A 22915-nucleotide genomic window follows, 5' to 3' on the forward strand; every position below is an offset into this window, starting at 1 on the left:
AATATGAAACAAATTCAAAGTTTGGTATAAATGTCGTTTAATTCACTCTGAATATAATTAAAGCACTCTAAATAAAATTAAAGTCAAGTAATAATGACACTTCAAATCTAGAACTATTGTTATTACACTAGGTCAAGGAAGTTATTAAAATGGTATTTCCTCTGCCAACACAGTATTCTATTGTTGCCAGACATTCACAGCATGTCTTCAACCTTCCTTTAAACCTCAACTGTCTTCCAGACCAACCCTAGTATTAACATAAATTGTCCCCCAATGTACCCTACATTTAATGTACCCTACATTACAAAAAAGTTTTTTAACTCAATCCTTGTGGCCCAAAAGACTCCAACAAAGGGTAAATTTTCCATTGTCTCAAGAATATCTAGTTCTAATGTTTTATGGAGTTAGAGTGGTTAAAAAAATGACTGTATTTTTTAGTAAGCTACACATTTACCTTCCTTGCAGATTAACAATTATGGAATAAAATGTTAAGAGACACATAAAAAATGGCATCTCCAGAGTTGACTAGACTAGGAATTCTGCAGCTTAATGTGAACTGTGTTAGATTAGGAGAGGAACTCCATTCCAGATTGTATTGCTCCAGTTAACACCTCATGGAGGAAAGAGAGTCTCATGAAGGAAAGAGACTATATAGAATTTGAAATTAGGCTTACATTCAAAATCATTTTCATTGCACAATTTTTAGCTGGTGTTAAATGACATTTCACAAAATAATTTTCAAATAATTTAGTTGTATTTTTTAATATGCTTATAGAGTTTCCCTATATTTTACGTCAACATGTATTTTAATTGCAGAAAGATTAGAAATAAAACATCATACATGGCTCAAAATTGCCATTAAAATCTTTAAAACTAGAAACATTATGCAAGCTTGAGAAAACTAATACCACATATATTATGTCAGTAATTATATTTTATTATAAACCAAGCAGGGCAGTGTTTTAAAGTAAAAATAATACAAAACTAAAGATAAACTGTCTACAGACCTAAATATTGAAGTTAAGAAAATAGTACATTAATGGACAAGTAAGAACAAACCTCAGACTTATCTGAATGAAATCCTGTTGTGAAATCAGGGGACTGTAAATCTCTAGGACTACCCACTCCTGCATAGCTTCCTTCAGAGTCTGATGTCAATAGTTCCGGAAGAGATTCCACAGAATTGGTCTTACCACATTTTAATAATCCTAAAATGTAAATTTAAATATATATATATATATATATATACACACACACACACACATACACACACACATACACGTTTAAATGAACATATACATAAATTTAAATATATACATGTATATGTATATACATATACATGTATATAAAACATTCAATAAAAAAAATAGAGCCAAAAGCTTCCATTTACCCACATTTAATATTTAAATTATAGCCACTGTACCAAAATCTTGATAATTCAAGCTAACAGAAAAAAGAAATCAGTTGAAGTGAAAATTGAAGTGAAGATTTAAAATCTAGATTTAAAACAAGTTTCAATTATATAGCAATTATGCAATAAATCTAAGGAAGACAGTTCTTTGCGATCTGCTTTAAAAAGTGATTCAGAACTTTTTTTTCCAACATAAAGAAGAGAAAATTAATAAATTCCAGACCCCTTCCCTTTTCTTTTCCTATCTGTCTCTCTGTATAGAGCTCTCCGCACCCACACAGAGGGTGGCCCCCTTTCTGTATGGAAAGAGCATTGTAGTCTTTCCGCCTCTCATTTAGCTGAAGCCAACTGTGGTCTGTTTGAGGGTTTTTCCTTCTGAAAAACTCTGTGAATTGAGAGCTATTTTTAATAGCTCATCACCTAAAGCAAAAGAGTTGTTATGAAATGTATATGCCATTTCTTCTCTTAAGCAGGCTAAATACCTGTCTCCCTGCCACACCTAACACCCAGGTTCATTAGCAGATCTGTCAGTTTCATGTGTTTATGTTCACATATTTCAAATTCAGCACAATCTAAATGAGGTAGCAAAATAAAAAGCAACAAAAAAACACATTATATGGCTGTAACTAAAACCTACACAACTGATTTAAAAATAAGACATACCATCTCTTATACATTCAAGTAAGTGTTCTTTTTAAAGTAAACCACCTTGACAAGACATAGGCCTCCTTTGTGGTTATCATTGCAAAATAAAGTTTGGAAATATCATTCAAACTTTTTTCTCCCTCACAATATTTTAAATATTTTTAAGAGGCAAATTTTTATCTAAGAAGCATATTTAATCCTGGAACGCTCCCAAAAGTCAATTGGAAATAAATCTAATAAACAAAGAGAATGATTAAAGTAACCAACAATTAAACATTTTCACAGAATGTCTTTGTCTAACTTTAAGGATCAATGCAAATACGTACATGTTAAGCCTTTACAGAACTATCTTTGATAAAATCTGCCTCATATTCAAATTTTCTACCAGAATAGGTCTTTTTGGCCTCCAATTAAATTTAACCTTTCAGTCATTATCTGCTTTGGCCACAAAGAGAGTGGTACAGCAGGAAGTCAAGAAAATAGATCTGAAATCTGAAATAAAACTGAATCAAGAAAATAAATCTATTTCCGTCACTACCTCGAATCACTTAAGTTTTCTGAGCTTTTTACCTCAGGTTTAGGAAGGGATATAAATTAGTTTATTACTAATATCTCTTCTAGCTGTGAAATGCTAAGAATAACATTATTTAAAACAAACCAAATATCTGCTTTTCCATGTCTTTTAGGTGACTGGAAAAATCATTAGTTTCATGATTGTGTCTATCCATTAATTCACCCTTCCATCAATCCACCTATGCCTCCTAAGGATTAGAGGTAATTCATGCGACACAGAAAATACAAAAATCACAGAATTTAAAATATTTAAAGGTCCTAAAGTGGGAAATCAGGAGATGTGGTAAATGGGAAACCATTTTTTAGTGCTGCATCGATCAATTTAAGTATATCGATGTTGATAGGATACTAGAATTTTTTAAGGGTTAAGACAAAAAAGGCTATAAAAACACTTTTTAGACAATTAGGGAAATCTGGATATAGACTGCATTATTAGATAATATTAATGGATTAATGTACGTGTCTTAGATGAGATAATAGTATTGTGGTTGTGTAGAAGAATATCCTTATTCTTAGGAGATTCATATTAGTTTGGGGGAAATGTGTCTATAACTTATTCCCAAATGGGTCAGTAAAAAAAAAAGTGTGTGTAGAATGCTTGGAGGATATGGGAAGAGGGCATGCAATAAGAAGCCTAAAGAAAAAGCAAATTTGATAAGACGTTAACAATAAACATGGATGAAGGGTATAAGTTGTTCATCGTATTTTTCTTTCATCTTTTCAATAGGTTAAAGATTTTCAACATAAAAAATTGGGAAAATATTTTTAGACAAACTACGTAATCTAGATAATGCCTAGATAGAAAATGTGTTGTATTGTACACATTTATAATCTTCTTATGCACATGAATGGCATCTCACTTAGCACCTGCCTTAGAGCACTGATATATATGAATTGAATCCACGTGATAATAGTATCTCTGTCATGTTTTGCCCATTTCTCCTAACCCTCCATGCCACTGAACAGAGTGGTCTTTCTAAAAACATAAATCTTATCTAATCACACCCTGCCTAAAAAATCCATCCATAGCTAACCACAGCCTTCAGAATAAAATCCAAATACCTTAGTGTGGCATATAATACCTTCCCAAATTCTGACCCTCTCCAACCAATCTCCTATTATCTGCACACAATCCTACACTGCTGTGCCATATGAACAAGAAACGTGCAGTTCTTTCTATTGTCTCTAGGCTTGGGAAGATAGTACCTCCTTCTCTTAGTAGATCTATCTGCCTCCTTTTCTTGGCTAACTTCTCTTCACTGTTCAAGATCCAGCTCAGGTATCACTGTCCTCTAAGAGATCTTTCCTATTAGACTAGTTTGGGTGTCCCACAGCAAACTTCAGAGTACTTATCACAATATACTATCATTTTCTGTAGCTTCCCTAAGACAAGAACTATTTTTTATTTCAATAACCCCAGCAAATGGCATATAATAGTGTTTAATACATATTAAATGAATTAGACAATGAATAGAGACATGAGCGATGAGATCAGAAAATACATCCTAAAACACTTCATACTAACCTGTAGATGGTGGACTCTGAATAATATCGGAAAGATTATAACCTCCAGAACTATCTGAACGTTTACGTGGCTTCTTTTTTGCTTTTGTTTTTGCCTTCTTGAATATACTTTCCCTAGGAAAACGCAAACATAAAAGTAATTTTTAAAAAATAAAAGTTAAAACCAAAACAGAAGAACTATGCATTTTGATCAAACAAAAAACACATAACAATACACATGCTATAGTCTCATTTATCTATGTGGTCTGAAGCAAATTACTCAATATCACTGAAACTTAGTGTGATACAATTACTTGTTCTAACCCTAGAATTTCTGTGAAAGTTAGAAACAAGATGGTTTATAGGGAAATTCTTTGAAAAGTAAAATACTACTACACATGTTCACACAAAAGCTATTACAAACTATAATCTTGAACTAGAAATATCTGCTGGTAACTTCAAAGCATTTCAGGGAATACTTAATTCCCTAAATAAAGCATTATTAATCAGGCAAAAATTACCTATGAGGACTACAACTATCATTTTTTACTAAAAATTACAGATCTCATATAATTCATCCAGTTACAAAAGTCAGCTGTGAATATTGTTTTATAAAGGATAATACTTATGTCCATGTTAGTAATTTTATTATAATTTTTAATATAACACATAATACATCTAAGTCAGATATTTATAAACTGTCCAGTAACCCAAATAGTACCAAAGTAGAAAAGAGGTTAAAAAAATCTCTGGAAACCAAGAGCAGTTAGTTTTTCAGTGAGCTACATAGGTTAACTCACACACACACACACACACACACACACACACACACACACACAGCGCAAATGACTTGAACAACTGAGATTTTATTTTAACAGGTCATTTACCAAGTAGAAGAAAAGTAATTCTGTTAGGAGTTGATAAGTGAGTCTAAAACATGAACTGAAACACTTCTATCCAGGGCTTTGTCAAATGATCCATCCCATTACAGGGTGACAACCTAAAACCTGGGATATTTTGTTGGAAGACTCCCAAATGTCAGTCACCACAGGCCATATCTATTAAACTGGTTAGGTTCTCTACAGAAAGGAATCTAGAGAAGTGGTTGACCCACTCCTCTCTGGTTCACCTTCTTCAAAGGACAAATCTCTAGTCTCATACCAAGATGGAGGAGGGGCAATCACGTGGTTGAATGGGGTTCAGGAAGAAATCAATGCTCTTTGAAATAATCTCAAAAAATGTTCTTTTCCAACCACTCATCCCAGTATTCATACACCTAGTACTTCTAATTCTTAAGCCTTTCCAGCATTGTTTTAGGTTCTTCTGCTCTAAGTCATGACCACTTAGGAACCACTTTCCGACTTCCAAAACTGTTAACACATCCTGACTGCTGTTTACTACTTTCCTATTCTGTCATGCCTTTTTCATTTCTTTAACCTCAGCAGGGTTTGGGAAGGTAGTTAAGATAAATGCACTAAATCAACCCAACATGTTTAACCTGAAGGCTACACTCCTTTCATATTTATATGTAATTTTGTTATATATGCACATATAAACTATTCATTTACTTTGTGCTTTACCAAGGCTAAAAATAAACACGCACTTTTCTTATGTCAGGTTTCTCAGTTTTTTTCTTTCAATATCAATATAAAAATGTCAACAGTGTTCAAGATCAAGGATGGGAGTGAGATGGTTGGGGAAAAAGGAAGGAAGGAAAGGAAAAGAAAAAAGGAAACAGCTTACGAATAATTTTGTTCTATATGTATTTCTTCTTTCAAAAAAAAATCTCCATCTTCTTGTTCCAAATAGCTAATATCTGGTCCATCTTGATATGGTGTAATGACTCTTCTGTCCATTGCTGGAATCTACAGAAAAGATTTCACTTTCAAATACAAAATTTATAAAAATACTTTTTAAAATAAACATACTATCCCATTTGTTTTTTTATGTGGTGACATTAACTAGAAAAAGTCTAGAATGCCTAATGACTTCCTAAATTTAAACCAAGGGGTGCAAAGGATTAGATTAACTGTCAAAAAAAAAAAAAAAAAAAAAGGAAAAAAAAAACTTGACCGAAAAGCTCCCCTATATTAAAAACACAAATTAATCCATTTGTTAAGGATCATGTCTATCCATGTTTTTGCAGTCCTGACCTTTCGTAAATAATAAATAATATTATTTATTTATTTGACTCTGAAGCTTTCAATAATTTCATTTATAAAGGAATTAAAAGATACTAATTTTATTAAATATATTCAATTTTGATTATTATACTTATATGTGGGATATGTGAGGAAATTTTAAAATATCCTAATGTATTAGAATTCATTGGGAAATTATTCCATTGAGAAGTCTGACATAATATACTGCTTTAGTTGATAATATCATTGAAAAAACATAAACCTTACCATTTTTCGGTAAAATACAGAAAGATCCTTCAAAACACCAACACTTAAAACCTCAAGAGACCTAACAAGATAAAAATTTTATATTAACATTCAAGTAACTTAATACCTGTCAAGATTTTCAAATATGTAGACATTTTATATTGCTAAATAATTTTTTTTAAAAAGCATTCATATACTACCTGCTACAAATTCTTTTTGAAAGTATGTGTAGTTACATATTTCAAATAAACAGCATGAACCCACTAGACAAATATCTGGAATAAAACTCAAGCGCCTCTTACAAGTTACAGAAAAATCTTTTCTATCATAACGAAATAGCAATTACGTATTTATTTTTCAACCTTCATTTCCCACAAATTACAATCTTTAACTACAGAAGGAGTGCTATATTGATATAACAATGGCCTAACTATAAGGATTCCTGAATTCTATCTAGAATTATCACTGCTACCAATTACCCCCACGACCCTGAGCAATTCACTCTACCTCTCTGGGCTTTAGTATATTCATATGTAAAATGATGTTCAGACTAGACAGTAGTATTATTCAAGGTAGATTTTAAGGAACTCTCAGGTTCCAAACAGGTACTTTAAGGCATCAGAGAAAATTTGAAGTGCACATTCTGAATTATATTTTAAATTATTTTTACAACTGACATAAAAAACTTGCATATTCAAATCTGTACCATATCAGTTTTAACATTTTGAGGATAACTTACTTGTGATGCTATGTCAATTTTGGTGCACCCCCCCCCTTAACAATCTCTGTGCATATTTATTTGCACTTCTTCTAGCACACACATCTTTGATTAGGAATAGTTAAGTTTGTACAATTCTTTGTTTTAATGAAAGTTATGCATGTCTACTCATGTAAAATTATATAAGTAGTATGGCACAGCACATGTGCCATCCTTAATAGTTCAGCTGATAGACTGTGACAACATAACAACTAAACAATAGTAGTACGACACACAATTTTCCAATATCATATTTTAGATAAATTTGGTGCTTATTTTACATTTAGGTTGATACTTATCTGACAACCCAAATAAAGCTTAATTTGATTTTTAAAAAAATGCTATGGTTATATGATTACAATTACTAATGCAATGTCAGCAAAAAAATTAAATTTATTCTGAAACCCTAGTCAGGCTATCACACTAACATACCAGAGGCATTTTAAAATGACATTGTCTAATATCTCATAACATTAATTTGCATTTGAAAAGCATTTTTTACAAAATAACAAAGCATTCAACTGCCAAAATATTGTTTCCTCTAAACTGAACTGTAAGGGGCAACTATAAGAATCTATTAGAACACTTTTATTTCAACCATGTTTGGGAATTAGTTTCATTAAACATGATCCTGACTTTGAAAGGTGAGTTATCAAAAACTATTATCGTTTACAGTAAATTATATGGATCAAGATTTTCTTGATTCTTCATCACAAAAAAAAGTTTACTGGGTTTTCTCATCTGTAATATGAGGTTATAAACAGAATCTATTTTATGAAATAAAACTGTAGCTATGTAACATTTTTAGAATGCTACCTGGCACATAGTATTAGTTATCATTATTACTATTATTAGATATTACCATTAATAATTATGATGGTAGTATTAGTTATTATTATGAGTAAAACAAAATACAGAAATAAACCAGATACTGAAACTTTAAAAATGCAAATTGCCACCAAGATATCCAATCTCAAATATCTGTGTTCACCAAAACAGATGAATTTTTCTCACCACTGTGAGCAAATGTAATTGTACAGTGAGTAAATGTAATAAAATTTTGACCTTATTAAAAAATTTGTAAATTTATTTCATTAAAAATTCCACTGCTAAACAGCTAAAAACAATGGAACAAAGTTTCCAAGATCCCTTTACAAATGTATATAACTCCTAAATAATTAGCATTTACCAAATTCTTTCCATCCAGGTAATTCTCAATATAATATGAAATAACAGCTTATAAAACAGGGTATATATATTTAGATCACTTTTTATGTAAAATGTGTCATGTTTTTATAAGTAACATTTCATTACTCATTGATTTCTACATAAAGACTTCAACACACCTATCAGCTTGCAACAAACTAGAGGAATTAAAAACTTCAGGCTAGCCCCTGTACCCTAAGTTTGACAAAGAATGCGTAGAACAGGAAACATCTGAGAGTGACTACAAAGAGATAATGGAAATCAACCAGTAATAAGTTTTATACACACTTACATGTGAACTAATTAAGCGCTGGCTTAGATAGTTCTACAAATAGTTTCCAAAAGCCAAGTAGCAATTACATAGTTACAAATCAACCTAAACAAACAAGGAGATATGCATACATACAAAAACTTATACTTGTAAAAATACTGTTGCACAACTTTACAACCAAAATGTTAGATCCATTGAGGGAAAGGATTTTGTCTAGTTTGTGCACTGTTGTGTTTTAGCAATAATGGCTAATAATGGCGTATATTAGGCACTCAGATATTGATGGAATTATTGAAACGTCTTACATTTTCATTTTTTCTACAAAGCTGGAATTTATCATTATTCACTTTTAAATTACTAATATAGCTGCTATTGTATATAAATAATTGTTTTTGCAACAATCATATAATGTATGCGCCCAACCTACCTTGCTTCAAGTAAAGCTGCCATATTTAGTCCTATAAACTGTAAACAAGACAGTTTCAATTGCTCAGCATTATACATCGCAGCAAATTCTAATAGCATAGCAGCATTCTTAAGGGTAACTACAAAGGAAGAAAAGATATGCACAATGAGATGAAAGGGATGTTACTATGGCAAAATATACGTATTTCTAAAGTTGTCAGGTTTGAACATTTAGAACAAGGAAAACTGAAAGCAGTTTCTTGCCAAAAATGAGTTATACTTGAGCAAATATAAAACTCACTTGCCATCCCAATATGCCAAAGTAACTTTAAATGACTGGTTATGAGAAAAAAATAAGTGCATATAAAAAAAAAAAATTTAAGCAGAAGAAAATAGAGAAGGTATATACCAGTGTCACCTAAAAGCAAACACATAAGAATTGACAATCTTCCTCCTAATATTTTAGAATATTTTTAACTTTCACTGATAAACAGCTTTCCTTTACTTTTATATAGTACAGAATAGTCATTCTCTCTTCTATAAAACTAAAGATAGTCTTAAAACTAAGAGAAACCTATAAAATCATTCTATAAAATACATTTTTTGAGTAATCTATCAGAATTTGAGTATATTTACATATATAAACACACACACACTATATTTGAAAAATAAGTACATCTATATCTTGCCACATACAGTGCAGAATCTGGTATTGTACAAGACATTCTGGATTTTGTTACAATCCTAATAACTTTACATATGAAATATGTTTTGTTAGAAGACTGTCCCTGAAAATTCTACCCACCTAGCATGTAACTTTGGTTTCCCGAATCTCTTGATTCTTTTTCTTATTTACTTTGAGTCCCAGCAAACAGAGGAACACAACTGTTTTCTACATCAGGCTTCCTCCATTTTTTTTTCTTTCTCCCTTGTAACTCTGTCAAAAGTTATAACTGCAGGTGATAATGGTCTTTGTTTCACTCCTAACTAAACCAAAGTTTCAACTAATGAATGACGAACCCAAAGTCTCTCATTTTACAGCAATGAAAATGGATCATATAAAAATTTTAAAGTTGTTCAGTTGGGAACAAGGATTGCCCAATAACCAGAGAACAAACTTCTGATGAATTATTCTCTTGCTAGGTTCTAGGAAGATCAAGTAATTCATTAATAAAGGCAACCATACAGCAGGGGCCAAAAATATCCAAGGAACTGAACAACTAAAAATATCACCTATATGGATACTGTATGCTATTTTATGTTGTATCCTTATATATATTTCCCTTTTCTTGTTTAAAAGATCAAAGCTGTTTTCTTTTTGATAACCAAGGAGAAGATAGTGCACAGAACTAAGAAAAGTGGGTAAATAAGACACTAGAACTAAGACAAATTACTAACAAGAACAAATTAGAAATAATTGTCAGGAAATCCTTTCATACTTCCTGAAGTGGCAATGAAGAAGCACAAAGATAAGATTACAAGGTCACAAAAGTTTTATATCAAGTTAAGGAAATTTAACCTTTATCCCAGAGTAAACAATTAAAAAGATCTGAACAGGGGAAAATATACTTACTTTCTATAAAAAGGTTTAAGAAAAGTCAGAAGAGACAAAGACGACTTAAAAACTACTGTGATACTACACCAAAGAGATGAATAAGGGTGACCTCAGCTAGCACAAAGTGAGTTTAAAAAGGTGGGAGAAATGTAATCAACATAGTTAAAATGAGTAAGTTTTGACAACTGAAAGAATGTGGATATAAGGAACAAACTAATAAAAAAAATTTTGAGTGTTCAGGAGGAACATCATGCAATTAATAAAATAATGAAGAGAGAAAAGAATAGCAGTTAGAGAGAAAAGAGAGTTTCGATCAAATATATTAATGAGAAGGTTACATAAACATTCTAGCAAATAGAAAATGGGAAGCTAAACACAGACATAGTCAAGATGAGGGCAAGGGTAAAAAATTCTGCTTCCAACTCTAACCCTTGAAATTTCAAGATAAATTTCACACTATCTTTATTATTCATGGTTTTATGACATTTCAAAAAAATAAGTAACATATTTCAATTCTAAAACATACATATTTTCACATATAAGCATCTCTGAAATAAGGATGTGCTTACAAATGATAAAATAGTTTAACTGTTTTGACATTTCTCATGATACAAAAAAAAATTGGTGCATTTAGCCATAAATAGCATCAGAAAGTTCATAAAACATAGTAATCCTGGACCAATCTGAAAATACTAGTATTCTAATTCAAAAACACTCACGTTTTTCAGTTAATGCTACTTCACAAATCTCTTTCAATCGAGTTATGAGAAGCTGGTCAGCCACCACAAGAACACTACAAACAAAATCCACATTCTGAGATTCTAAAAAAAAAAAAAATAAAAAATAAATTACTCTTTATTATTTTGTAAACATTATACCTACGAAAACAAATCCAAGTAATTAAGACACTAAGAAAGAGAGAATTATAATGATAATTTTCTAAATGTTGAAACAGCAACTATGATAAATAATAAGTTTCAAAACATTTCTACTTTCTAGTAGAAAGCTAGAAAGAAACACACCAAAATGCCATGGTTCACACCAGGACCGTGAAATGTGCAGTTGGTCTTTTTAGTTCAGAGGGCAACTGGAATGCCTGACTTATTTAAAAATCTCCCATATTTTTAGACAAACATTTTTCAAATTAATAGAGGGAAAGTCAAATCTCAGCACCAAACTTAGTATGTAGGTATATATGTTAACATACATTTATGGGGGGAGGTTAGGGGTGAATAATGCTCTTAGGCTTCCTTATTTAAAACAAAATGGGTCATCTAAGAGTACATTTTTTTAAAACTATAGAAATTCCTTAATTTAAAATAAACTTCTTGTTCCAGAGTACTACTAATGGCCTCAAGCAATGCCCCTGAGCCACTGCCAGAGTAACAACATAAACAAAAACACAATAACACCACCAAAGGAAGAAAGGAGGGAAAATGGTTAAGAAGGAACAATGAAGTTAAAAAAAAAAAAACATTTTAAAAATGAAGGAGAGATGAATAGCAGACTAAGGACTATTTCTAAAATTCTTTTCCTTTACAGAAGCAATAAAAATACTGTAAAAAATTGTCAAAAGCAACTTTTTCAGAACTCTAGATATTATCCAAATTCTTGCAATAATCTGGAGAGTCTTGACTCAAGAAAATTATTGGAATCTTGCTAATAACAGTGAGCTTTGGGACACTGCAGCTTTCCCTATTTAGAACCTCCTCTCCCTTCTTCCACAGGAGTCTTGAAAACCAACAACCATGCAATCACAGTGGAAATGAACAGCTACAGCCACTGGAGGAGACATTAACAGCTGTGGAGCAATATTATCAAAAAACTATCATTATTTGACCTGCACAGCAGTTCCCAGGAAACCCCACCCACTAGCAGGGCCTGTCTTTATTTGACCTACTCAAAGCTTGCTCAGTGTAAACAGCCTCTTCCTTAAGGGCTTCTATTAATAAAAATTAGCAGCAATTATTTCACATTGAAGGTGACTGAGACAATGATAACAAATGGAGCAAACAAGAAACATATCAAAAAACGTTACAAAGAATAGCTACAGAAACGGATGTTGTTATGACTAAACGTTTATGTCCTGTAATTTCCATCATGGCTATATTTGGAGATGGGGAGTCTACAGAAGTAATTACGGTTAGATGAAATCATAATGGTAGGGTCCTAATCCAACAGGATTAGTCTCCTTCTAATGAGAAACATCAGAAATATCTATCTCCATTTCTCCCTCTTACACCCTCCCCAACTCTCTATATACACACAAAGACACAATCCCTGCCTCCTCTCCCCAGCCTCTGAGGAAAGCCATGTGAGGACATAACAAGAAGGCAGTCATGTACAGGCCAGGAAAAGAGTCCTCACCAGAAACCAATCTTACCAGACCCTGATCTGGAATTTCTAGCCTCTAAAACTGTGAAAAAAGAAATTCTGTTGTTTAAACCACTCAGTCTATCCTATTTTGTTATGGCAGCCTGAACAGACTAATACAGATATCCATATGGGGGTTTGAAAAGTTCCAACATATTCTTATAAATGAAGAAGGCCACACTAAAAAAACAACAAAAATAACAAAGCCTGGGGAAGGAGAAGAATCTGATTTTAAAAGCTGCCACATTATACTATTTAAATGTCCAATTTTCAACAACAAAAATTATGAAAGATGCAAAGAAAGATGTAAGAATCGCCCATATACAGGAAAAAGGCAGTCAAGAGAAACTGTCCCTGAGGAAGACAAGATGTTGAAATATTAGACAAAGAATTTAAAACAGCTATTTGAAATATGACCAAAAAACTAAAAGAAGTCATGTCTAAAAAATTAAAAGTATGAGAATAATGTCTCACAAAAATCAGTAGTATCAGTGAAAATAGAAATTATAGGTCCAATGAGATTATGCAACCTGAGGAAAAGAAGGAAAAATGAATAAATAAACATAGCATAAGAAAATTATGGCACACGAACCAGCATACCAAGATATATACAGGCATAAAGAATTTTTGAAGAAATAATGGTGAAGTAGGGGATTGAGGGGGTCAGAAGTAAGAGTATAAAAGTTTTGTATGAAGTTGTGATTAGTTTAAAATAGAGTGTTATAACTATAAAATGCTACATGTAAACCTCATGATAACCACAAAGCAAAAATCTACAATTGATACACAAAAGGTAAGTAAAATCATACCACTACCCAAAAAGTTTAAATCACCAAAGAAGACAGATACAAAGGAACTACAAAAATCAGAAAACTGACAAAATGGCAATAGTAAGTCCTTACCCATCAATAATTACTATAAATGTAAATAGATTAGATTCTCTGATCAAAGGACAAAGTGGCTAAATGGACAAAGAAACAAGATCCAACTATAAGTTGGCTACAAGAGACTCATTTTACCTTTAAAGACACACATGGCTGACAGTGAAAGGATGCAAAAAAAGATATTCCATGCAAATGGTAACCAAAGGAGAGTAGGAGTGGCTATATTTCTATCAGACAAAACAAAATAGGCTTTAAGTTAAAAATAGTCACAAGAGATAGGTTACTATACAATGATAAAGGGGTCAATACATCAATCAGTGTAACAATTTGTAAAGCTATAGCATATAACACTGAAGTACCTAAATATATGAAGAAAATATTCACAGAACTAAAGGCAGAAATAAACATCAATAACATAATAATGAAGGACTTCAATACTCCATGTTCAAATACGGATAGATCATCCAGGCGGAATACCACTAAGGAAACAGCAGATGTGACCAACACTATACACTAAGTGAACCTAATAGACATATGCAGAGCATTGCATCCAATAGCAGCAAATACATATTTTTCTCAAGTGCATGCAAAACATTCTCCAGGATAGATCATATGTTAGGCCACCAAACATGTTTCAACAATTTAAAGAGATTTGAAATCATACCAAGTATCTCCTCCAACTAACAGAGTATAAAAGAAAAATAATAAGAGGAAAATTGGAAAATTCACAAATATGTGGAAATTGAACAACACAGTTTTAACAACCAATAAGTCAAAAAAAATATCAAAGAGAAAGCAAAAAAATATCTTGAGACATATGAAAATGGAAACGCAACATACCAAAACCTATGGTATGAAGCAAAAAAGTTCTAACAAGGAAGTTTACAGTGACAAATGCCTTAACAAAAAAGAAAGATCTCAAAAGAACAAACTTAAGGTTTTCTAAATAACAAAGAACTAGAAAAAGAAGAACAAATGAAGTGCAAAGTTAGAAGAAGAAAGGAAATACTGGATTAGAGCAGAATGCAATGAACTAAACACCAAAGAAAAATAGAAAAGATCTACAAAACTAAGAGTTGGTTGTTTGAAAAGATAAAACAAAATTAACAAACCTTAAGTAGACTAAGAGAGAAGACTCTGATAAAATTATAAATGAAAGACAAATGACAATTGATATCACAGAAACACAAAGGATAACAAGAGACGGCTATGAACAATTATATGCTATATGAATTGGACAACCTAGAAGAAATGGATAAATTCCTACAAATATACAACATACCATGAGGAATCAGAAAATCTGAACAGACCAATAACAGAGTAGGAAATTGAATCAGTAATCAAAAATCTCCCAAAAAAGACTAGATAGCTTTACGGATTAATTCCACCAAACATTTAAAGGAAAATTAACACCAACCCTTCTCAAACTTGTCCAAAAAGCTGAAGAGGAAGGAGTACTTCCAATCTCATTTTATTAGGCCAGCATTATTCTGATAACAAAGGCAGACAAAGACACTATAAGAAAATTACAGAACAATATCCCTGATAAACATACATGCAAAATCCTCAATCAAATAATAGTGAACCAAATTCAACAGCATATTAAAAGAATCATACACCATGATTAAGTAGAATGTACACCTGGGATGCAAGGATGGTTTAACACATGTAAATCAATGAATATGATACACATTAACTAAGTGAAGGATAAAAATCATATGATCATCTCAGAACAGATGCAGAAAGTGTATAGGACAAAATTCAACATCCATTCATGATCAAAACTCTCAACAAAATTAGGTATATAAGGAATATATCTCAACATAATAAAGGCCATATATGACAAGTCCACAGCTAACATAATACTTAACTGCTAAAAAAAAAAAAAAAAAAAAAAAAAACTGCTCAACCTAAGAGTAAGAGGACAAGGATGCCCACTCTCATCACTTCTATACAGAAGTCCCAGCCAGAGCAATTAGGCAAGAGAAAGAAATAAACAGCATCCAAATTGGAAAGGAAGAAATAAAACTGTCTCTGTTTGCAGCTGATAAGATCTAATACATAGAAACCCTAAAGATTCCACCAAAAAGCTATTAGAGGTAATAAATGAATTCAGTAAAGTTGCAGGAAACAAAACCAACAAAAAAGTCAGTTGCTTTTCTATGCACAAACAACAGACTATCCCAAAAAGTAATGAAAACAGCAATCCCACTTACAATTACATAAATATAAAACTTAGGAATAAATTTAACCAAGGAGATAAATGTTGGAAACTACAAAACACTGAGGAAAGATATTGAAGAAGACAAAAATAAATGGAAAGGTATACTATGTTCATGAACTGGAAGAAGTAATATTGTTAAAACATATATTCTACTCAAAGCAATCTACAGATTTAATGAAATCCTATTAAAATTCCAATGTTATTTTTCACAGGGAAAAAAAAAGGCAAACCTAAAATTAATACTGAAATACAAAAAATCCTGTGTAGACAAAGCAGTCTTGAGAAAGAAGAGCAAAACTGGAGGCATGGCACTTCCTGATTTTAAACTCTATTACAAAGCTACAGTAATCAAAAGAGTAATGTATCAGTATAAACACAGGCACAGACCAATAGAACACAATAAAGAGCCCAGAAATAAACTTCCAAATATATACGGTCAAGTAATTTTTGACAAAGGTGCCAAAAATACAAAATGGGAAAAGGACAATCTCTTTAACAGTGTTAAGAAAATTGAATATCTACATACAAAAGAATGAAACTGGACTCACATCTTATACCATACACAAAAATCAACTGAAACTGGATTAGAGTTAAACCTAAAACCTAAAACCATAAAACTCCTAAAACAAGGAAAAACCTCCTAAACATTGGTCTAGGCAATGATTTTTCACATATAACACCAAAACCACATAAAACAAAAGCAAAAGTAAACAAGTGCAATTACATGAAATTAAAAAGATTCTGCACAACAAAGGAAACAATCAAAATGAAAAGACAAAAGGATAACCTCTGGAATGGGAGAAAGTATCTGTAAACCACATCTGATAGAAAGTTAATATCCAAAATACTAAGAACTTCTACAACTCAATAGCAAAAAACAAGTAACTCAATTAAAAAATGGGGAGAGGACCTGAATAGATATTTCTCCAAAGAAGACATACAAATAGCCAACAAGATATACGAAAAGATGCTCAATGTCTCTAGTGTATAATCATCAGGGAAATGCAAATCAAAACCATGAGAGGTCACTTTATACCTTTAGGATGTCTATTGTCAAAAACACAAAAGATAAGTGTTGATGAGGCTGTGGAGGGACCCATTGTACACTGTTAAGAGTAACTCAATTAAAAAATGGGGAGAGGACCTGAATAGATATTTCTCCAAAGAAGACATACAAATAGCCAACAAGATATACGAAAAGATGCTCAATGTCTCTAGTGTATAATCATCAGGGAAATGCAAATCAAAACCACGAGAGGTCACTTTATACCTTTAGGATGTCTATTGTCAAAAACACAAAAGATAAGTGTTGATGAGGCTGTGGAGGGACCCCTTGTACACTGTTAAGAGTGAAAAGTGGTACAGCCACTATGGAAGCAATATGGGGGTTCCTCAAAAAAACTGAAAATGGAGAAAACAATGATACGGCAATCCAATGGTATTTAACCCAAAAAAATGGAAATCAGGATCTTGAAGACATACCTGCACCCCATGTTCACTAGAGCATTACTCATAATTGTCAAGATATACAAACAGCCTAAATGTCTATCAACAGGTGGATGGGTAAAGAAAATGTAGTAAATGTATACACTGGAACACAGAAGTGCACCACTCCTATGACTAAAGACACCCAGTAACGAAAAACACAGGTGTGTTGCCTGACAAAATATATAAATGTACTCTACATAAATTTTGGATCAATTCTACTTCTTTCACTTTAGACATGTTATCATATGGGGAAAAACAGGGAAAAAGGAACTTTCATAGACTATTTGTCAAAACTACACTGTTTTCACATAAGCAACGAAAACTTTTTTCCCCACTCCTTTACTTTTAGTAATCATCCCTATTTCTAATTCCAAATTAAGCCTCTTTTGATGGCTTACTTCAATTAGAGCAGAAATTAAGATTCACATGTTAATTTTACCATTATTTAATTATATCTTAAATATCTAAAATGTCCTAAGTCTTATTAATACCTTTTATCACCACAGCTTCATCAGTATAGAGGTAGTCCAAAATAACTTTAAGTATGTCAGAATGTATTTGCATTTCCAGAGCTGCACAACTGGAAGCCTAAATAAAATAAAATAATTAATTTTAAACAAGAAAATACTACTACATTCTGATTGAGGTTGGTACAAAAAACTTTAAAAAGGAATCACATCATGCAAAAAAAACACTTATTAAACACAAGGCTACAATGAGATACATTTAATTTTAAATTGCCATATAATATGAAAAAGGATCCAGAAAAACTGAGAGAAAAGAAATACACTAATATTCCAAATTCATGTCTAAATAATAATAGGGAAAATTTGATTTAAGTAGCTTTTTTGCAACAATTTTCATTTCTAAATGTTGCTATTTTCAGACAGGCTTACGCATAAATAAGGTTTAATACAAAAGAAAAACTGAGTTAAAATATCAGGTTCCCGTTCTGAATTTCTTTAGTATATAATCTCCTTAAAATATAAAAAAAATATCATTACCGGTACCAGCCTACGTGGTTTCTAATTAAATCGTACCTCGATCCATGAGCTACTCAGCATACTATGAAAATATTCTGAAAGAAAAAAAATTAATTTCAGTGAGAATAGTGAAACATTACTAAAACAAATAAATCAGCATCTAAGAAAAAGTGTACCTACCAAGTCTAGCACAAAGAACACATTTATGACAAGGAAATTCCTTTCCATCCACTGATATTATGGTTACATCACATAGAAATGAACTGCAAGAAAAAATTTTTAATTGAAGCATGAGCAATTTCTTTATATATTTAGCAAATAAGAAAACTCATTATAGGATTTAGCTTAACTTTTTATTTTCTCTTAATTAAAGGCTGTGGCGAATAAACAACTTGATGGTATACATACAAATTACGTACTTCATCTCTTTGCACTTTAGGGAAGATAATAAGGGCCTTAAAATAAAAACAAATTTTCAAAAAAGTCTTTCTTCTAATTTTCCTTTTTCATTACAGACCAGGTGTTAATATAAAGTAAGTGACATCACAGAAAAGGTCTTTAACTCACTTATTTGTAACTCATTCTGTGCTAAGCATAATCTAGATACCGCCAGTTTTCCTTTCTCCAAAAACTTTTCACCTACAAAGAATAAATACCTAAAAACAAAAAATTTTAATAACAAATGTGTTTAGAATAGTATATTTATTACTGAAAAGATTTACAAAGGAATCATCATAATGATGAGGGGGCCTAATTAGTTTGGTTTTGGGGCTAACATCATTTCTTATTGATTAAAAATACAAAATTCAGAAAAGAAAAATTAAAAATTTTTCTTAATTAGGAAGTATCAGAAAAAAAAATTGTACCAATGTCTTATTGAGCAGTTAATATTTTGTCCATTTCCCTCAACAACTCTCCAACATTTCCAAAAATAAAGAATACTAGTAAAGGTATCTACCTATACATTTTGTTTCATAAGTGAGTAAGAAGAGCTCTATTTCCACACTTAGGTCTCAAAATCTAGAGGTGAAAATTTTACCTTCATTTCTTAACTTACCATTTTTTCTGATTTAGCTTTGGTTTATTACCAGTTCTCTTGTCAATAACATTAATTTTTTCATTTTCAAATCTGACTCCATCTAACCTATCAAGGATAGATAAAAATTAACAATCGGTGTATATATCTCTCTACCAAAACAAACAAGCAATAAAAACCCAACAAATTAGCTTACATCTGAACAAGACTGTATAATTTATATCACCTAGAAAAGTATCTCAAAGAACCCCTACCCTGATAAAGAAATAATCACACATTCTCCTTCAATTTTACTTAGAACTAAAAATACATTAAATATCATTACTGACCAAAAAAAAAAAAAAAAAAAAAAAGAATCAAAGCCATAGCACAAAGTCCTTCATTGTTTTTAAATAGAAAACATATACACATATACTCATCCCCTGCTCCCACCCAACTAAGGTTATACTGCCACAAAGCAACATAAATAACTTAACAATAGAATACAAAAAATCTGGTTTATAATATGGCAAATACTGTGTTAGCCACTTTATACATGTTATATGACAAAACCGCACCAACAATATGAGGTCACTACTATCCCTCCCATTTTATATACTGAGAAACTAAAGTTCAAAGAAACTAAGAAATTTGAAACAGCTGGTTATAGTAAAGGTAAGAGACATATATAGATCTTTCTAACTCCAAAGACTTTCTCTTTCCAACATATCAAACTCCCTGCCACTCCAGATCACTGTTACACAAACACCAGAAGGTTCAAACCCAGTAACAGCCTTCCCATACTTCAATGTCTTAATCCAGGGAGTCCCACAGAGATAGCTTTTAGCAGAAAATGGAGATACCAGAAAATGGAGAAAGGAGAAGCAAAAGAAAACAAAATTTTTAAAAGGGGGGCATAATGAGGTACAAGAATGGATATTAAGGAGTCATACCTACTACTCAAATTACTGAAACCAAATTTCCTTGCAATATTTTGCAACATTCTTACAGGATCATCTTCCCCAACACCTTTTACTTTTTTCGAAGATTTGGGTTTGCTTTTCTGCTTTTCACTAATTGTATGTGCTTGATTACTTTTATAAACTTCAAATACTGAGTTCTGATTATCTTCATGGGAATTCATTTTCTTCAAATGAGAATTTGGAGTGCCCTGATATTCTTCTGGTTTTTTGTTCAAGTTTATTCTCGGTTTGAAACCATGAGTTAAAAAGTCACAAGTGTCTGTGTATATAAATTGTAAAAGGTATTCAAACAAGTCAGGATGAACCTTCTCTACCACAAAGAGATGGCATCCTGCAGAGTCTTCATCCTTCCGGTAAACATCTGTAAAGTCTAAAGAACCATCTGAAAGAAACAATTTCTGAAAAAAGTCAGAACGCACTGCCAAAATATATTTATGAGCAGGGAAGAGTCTGTTGCCAACTTGAAATGTCACATCATGGATGTTGTCCATTTCATCTGTTTCCTTCAACAGTTTGCCAAACTCTTCAAGAAAGGATGATGAGGACAGAGCTGGAATTTCATAAAGGCTACAAATGAAACAAAAATCTTTTACTTTCAAGAAAATGTAAAAAAAACCACAAAAGCATCCCTAGCCAATTCTCCTTTTAAAGGGCAATTTCTTTTTTATTTATTAAACTTAGAAAATTTTAAATTTGGCATTTCCTAAAATATAATACTACACAGTCTTAGATACTGTATCACCATTTAAATTTTCTATTCCTTTTTATATTTGTTTATTTCTCCTAAACTAAAATGGTAAGAATTAAGTTTTTCTTTGAAAGCAGTGTTTTCTATTTCTACAAACACTAGAATATAAATTTCAAATGACTATTTAATAGAAATTTTTAAATAATTAAAAATATAACTAAAAATATTCAAAAAACAATATAGTTCTCAACTTTTTCCTCTTTTATATCCTTTCATTTTACAAGTGGAGAAAAATCAATATACAGAAAACTGAGTAAATATTTCAGGTCCCAGATCCCAGAGTAGGTCAGAAACTCAAGGAAGTAAAAGATAAATACAGACACAGACATACAATGGATCTGTAATGCTGATTCTTTCAGTACTGTAAGAATGTGATCACACCTTCCCAATCTACTCACCCTTCCAGGTATGGGGGACCAAACCTCTTAGTTTGCCTGGGAGTTAGGGGTTTCGCAGGAGACGAGACTTTCAGGGCTAAATATGGGACAGATCTAGGCAAACCAGGATGAATGGTCACCTACTTCTAGGTCTTTTCCTTTTCAATAGTACTCTTGATATTTATCTTAACCTGTCATTTCTTCACTAATGTGACTTAGAAGATTTGCACACAGATTGCGACTACCCTGCAGATGACTCTACACTACCTCTTCTTTTGTCAATTCTCCTCATTCATATTCGAGGGTCAGAAATTGCGGCAAACTGCATAACAAATATTTGTAATATATTTCTCAGAATCTGAGAACTTAGAGTACATCAAGACATACTAAAAATGTAAATTTTGTGTACGTATATACACACACATGTATATAAACATATATTTTTTCAATATTTTCAACATATATCAGTTTACAAACTAAAAGGAACACTTGTCATTCCAGTACAACAGATTCCACTTTTGAGTTTTCCTGGTAACATGATATATTTAAAGTCTATAAGACTTGGCAGTAGTTTTTCAATTAAATTTGCTCCAGAAGCTACTGAAAACAAAAGAAAATCCAGTGACTGTTCCTTCTAAAAATGAAATTAAATATATGTAAGTGTACCTTGTTTTAGGATCTGACTGCAGGATTGCAAAGTTACATCCACTTGGATCTGTGCTGACACTAACGGCTCTATGGGCAAAAGTAAGTTTCTCAAGTCGAATTCTTTCATATACACTATTTATCTCAGAGACACAAGATACATCTGATGAGGAATTATGAAGGTTTGATAAAATCTCTGCTAGAAAGAAAAAAAATAAATTCTCATTAATCAAGGCTTTATTGAAACGGTTAAAATTAAAATGATTTAGGAGTAAATGGAACAGAAAAACAATTAGGCAAATGTGGAAATATCTTTTGTATGTACTAAGTCCTTAGTGATCATCAGTCTGTCCCTAGTGATAGTAGTGAACAAGACGGGCATGTCCCCTCCATCTTGGAGTGCTCTTCTAGCACAGCACACAGACACTAAATAATGATTATGTCCTTACAAGTCAGATCGAGGCTATGAAACTACGATATCT

At 31.8% G+C, this 22915-nt stretch overlaps 1 protein-coding gene across 2 annotated transcripts in view; it reads right to left on the minus strand.

Moving 5' to 3' along the window:
- The window catches only part of IBTK (inhibitor of Bruton tyrosine kinase), an 86166-nt gene that overhangs the window by 32987 nt on the left and 30264 nt on the right, over window positions 1-22915 (minus strand). The window contains exons 11-22 of one of the 2 annotated variants that reach the window (XM_033102699.1): window positions 22455-22629; window positions 20634-21230; window positions 19723-19809; window positions 18846-18928; window positions 18723-18760; window positions 18174-18270; window positions 11433-11534; window positions 9181-9298; window positions 6541-6601; window positions 5876-5997; window positions 4155-4267; window positions 1060-1208 (exon numbers count right to left, since the gene is read on the minus strand). In XM_033102699.1, the coding sequence (XP_032958590.1) occupies window positions 1060-1208; window positions 4155-4267; window positions 5876-5997; window positions 6541-6601; window positions 9181-9298; window positions 11433-11534; window positions 18174-18270; window positions 18723-18760; window positions 18846-18928; window positions 19723-19809; window positions 20634-21230; window positions 22455-22629 (1742 nt within the window). Of the gene's footprint in view, window positions 1-1059; window positions 1209-4154; window positions 4268-5875; window positions 5998-6540; window positions 6602-9180; window positions 9299-11432; window positions 11535-18173; window positions 18271-18722; window positions 18761-18845; window positions 18929-19722; window positions 19810-20633; window positions 21231-22454; window positions 22633-22915 lie in introns of both variants that reach the window. The other variant, XM_033102698.1, reaches the window with a different exon arrangement.

This window comes from Rhinolophus ferrumequinum, chromosome 3, assembly GCF_004115265.2.
Source record: "Rhinolophus ferrumequinum isolate MPI-CBG mRhiFer1 chromosome 3, mRhiFer1_v1.p, whole genome shotgun sequence".
Classification (NCBI taxonomy): Eukaryota; Metazoa; Chordata; class Mammalia; order Chiroptera; family Rhinolophidae; genus Rhinolophus; species Rhinolophus ferrumequinum.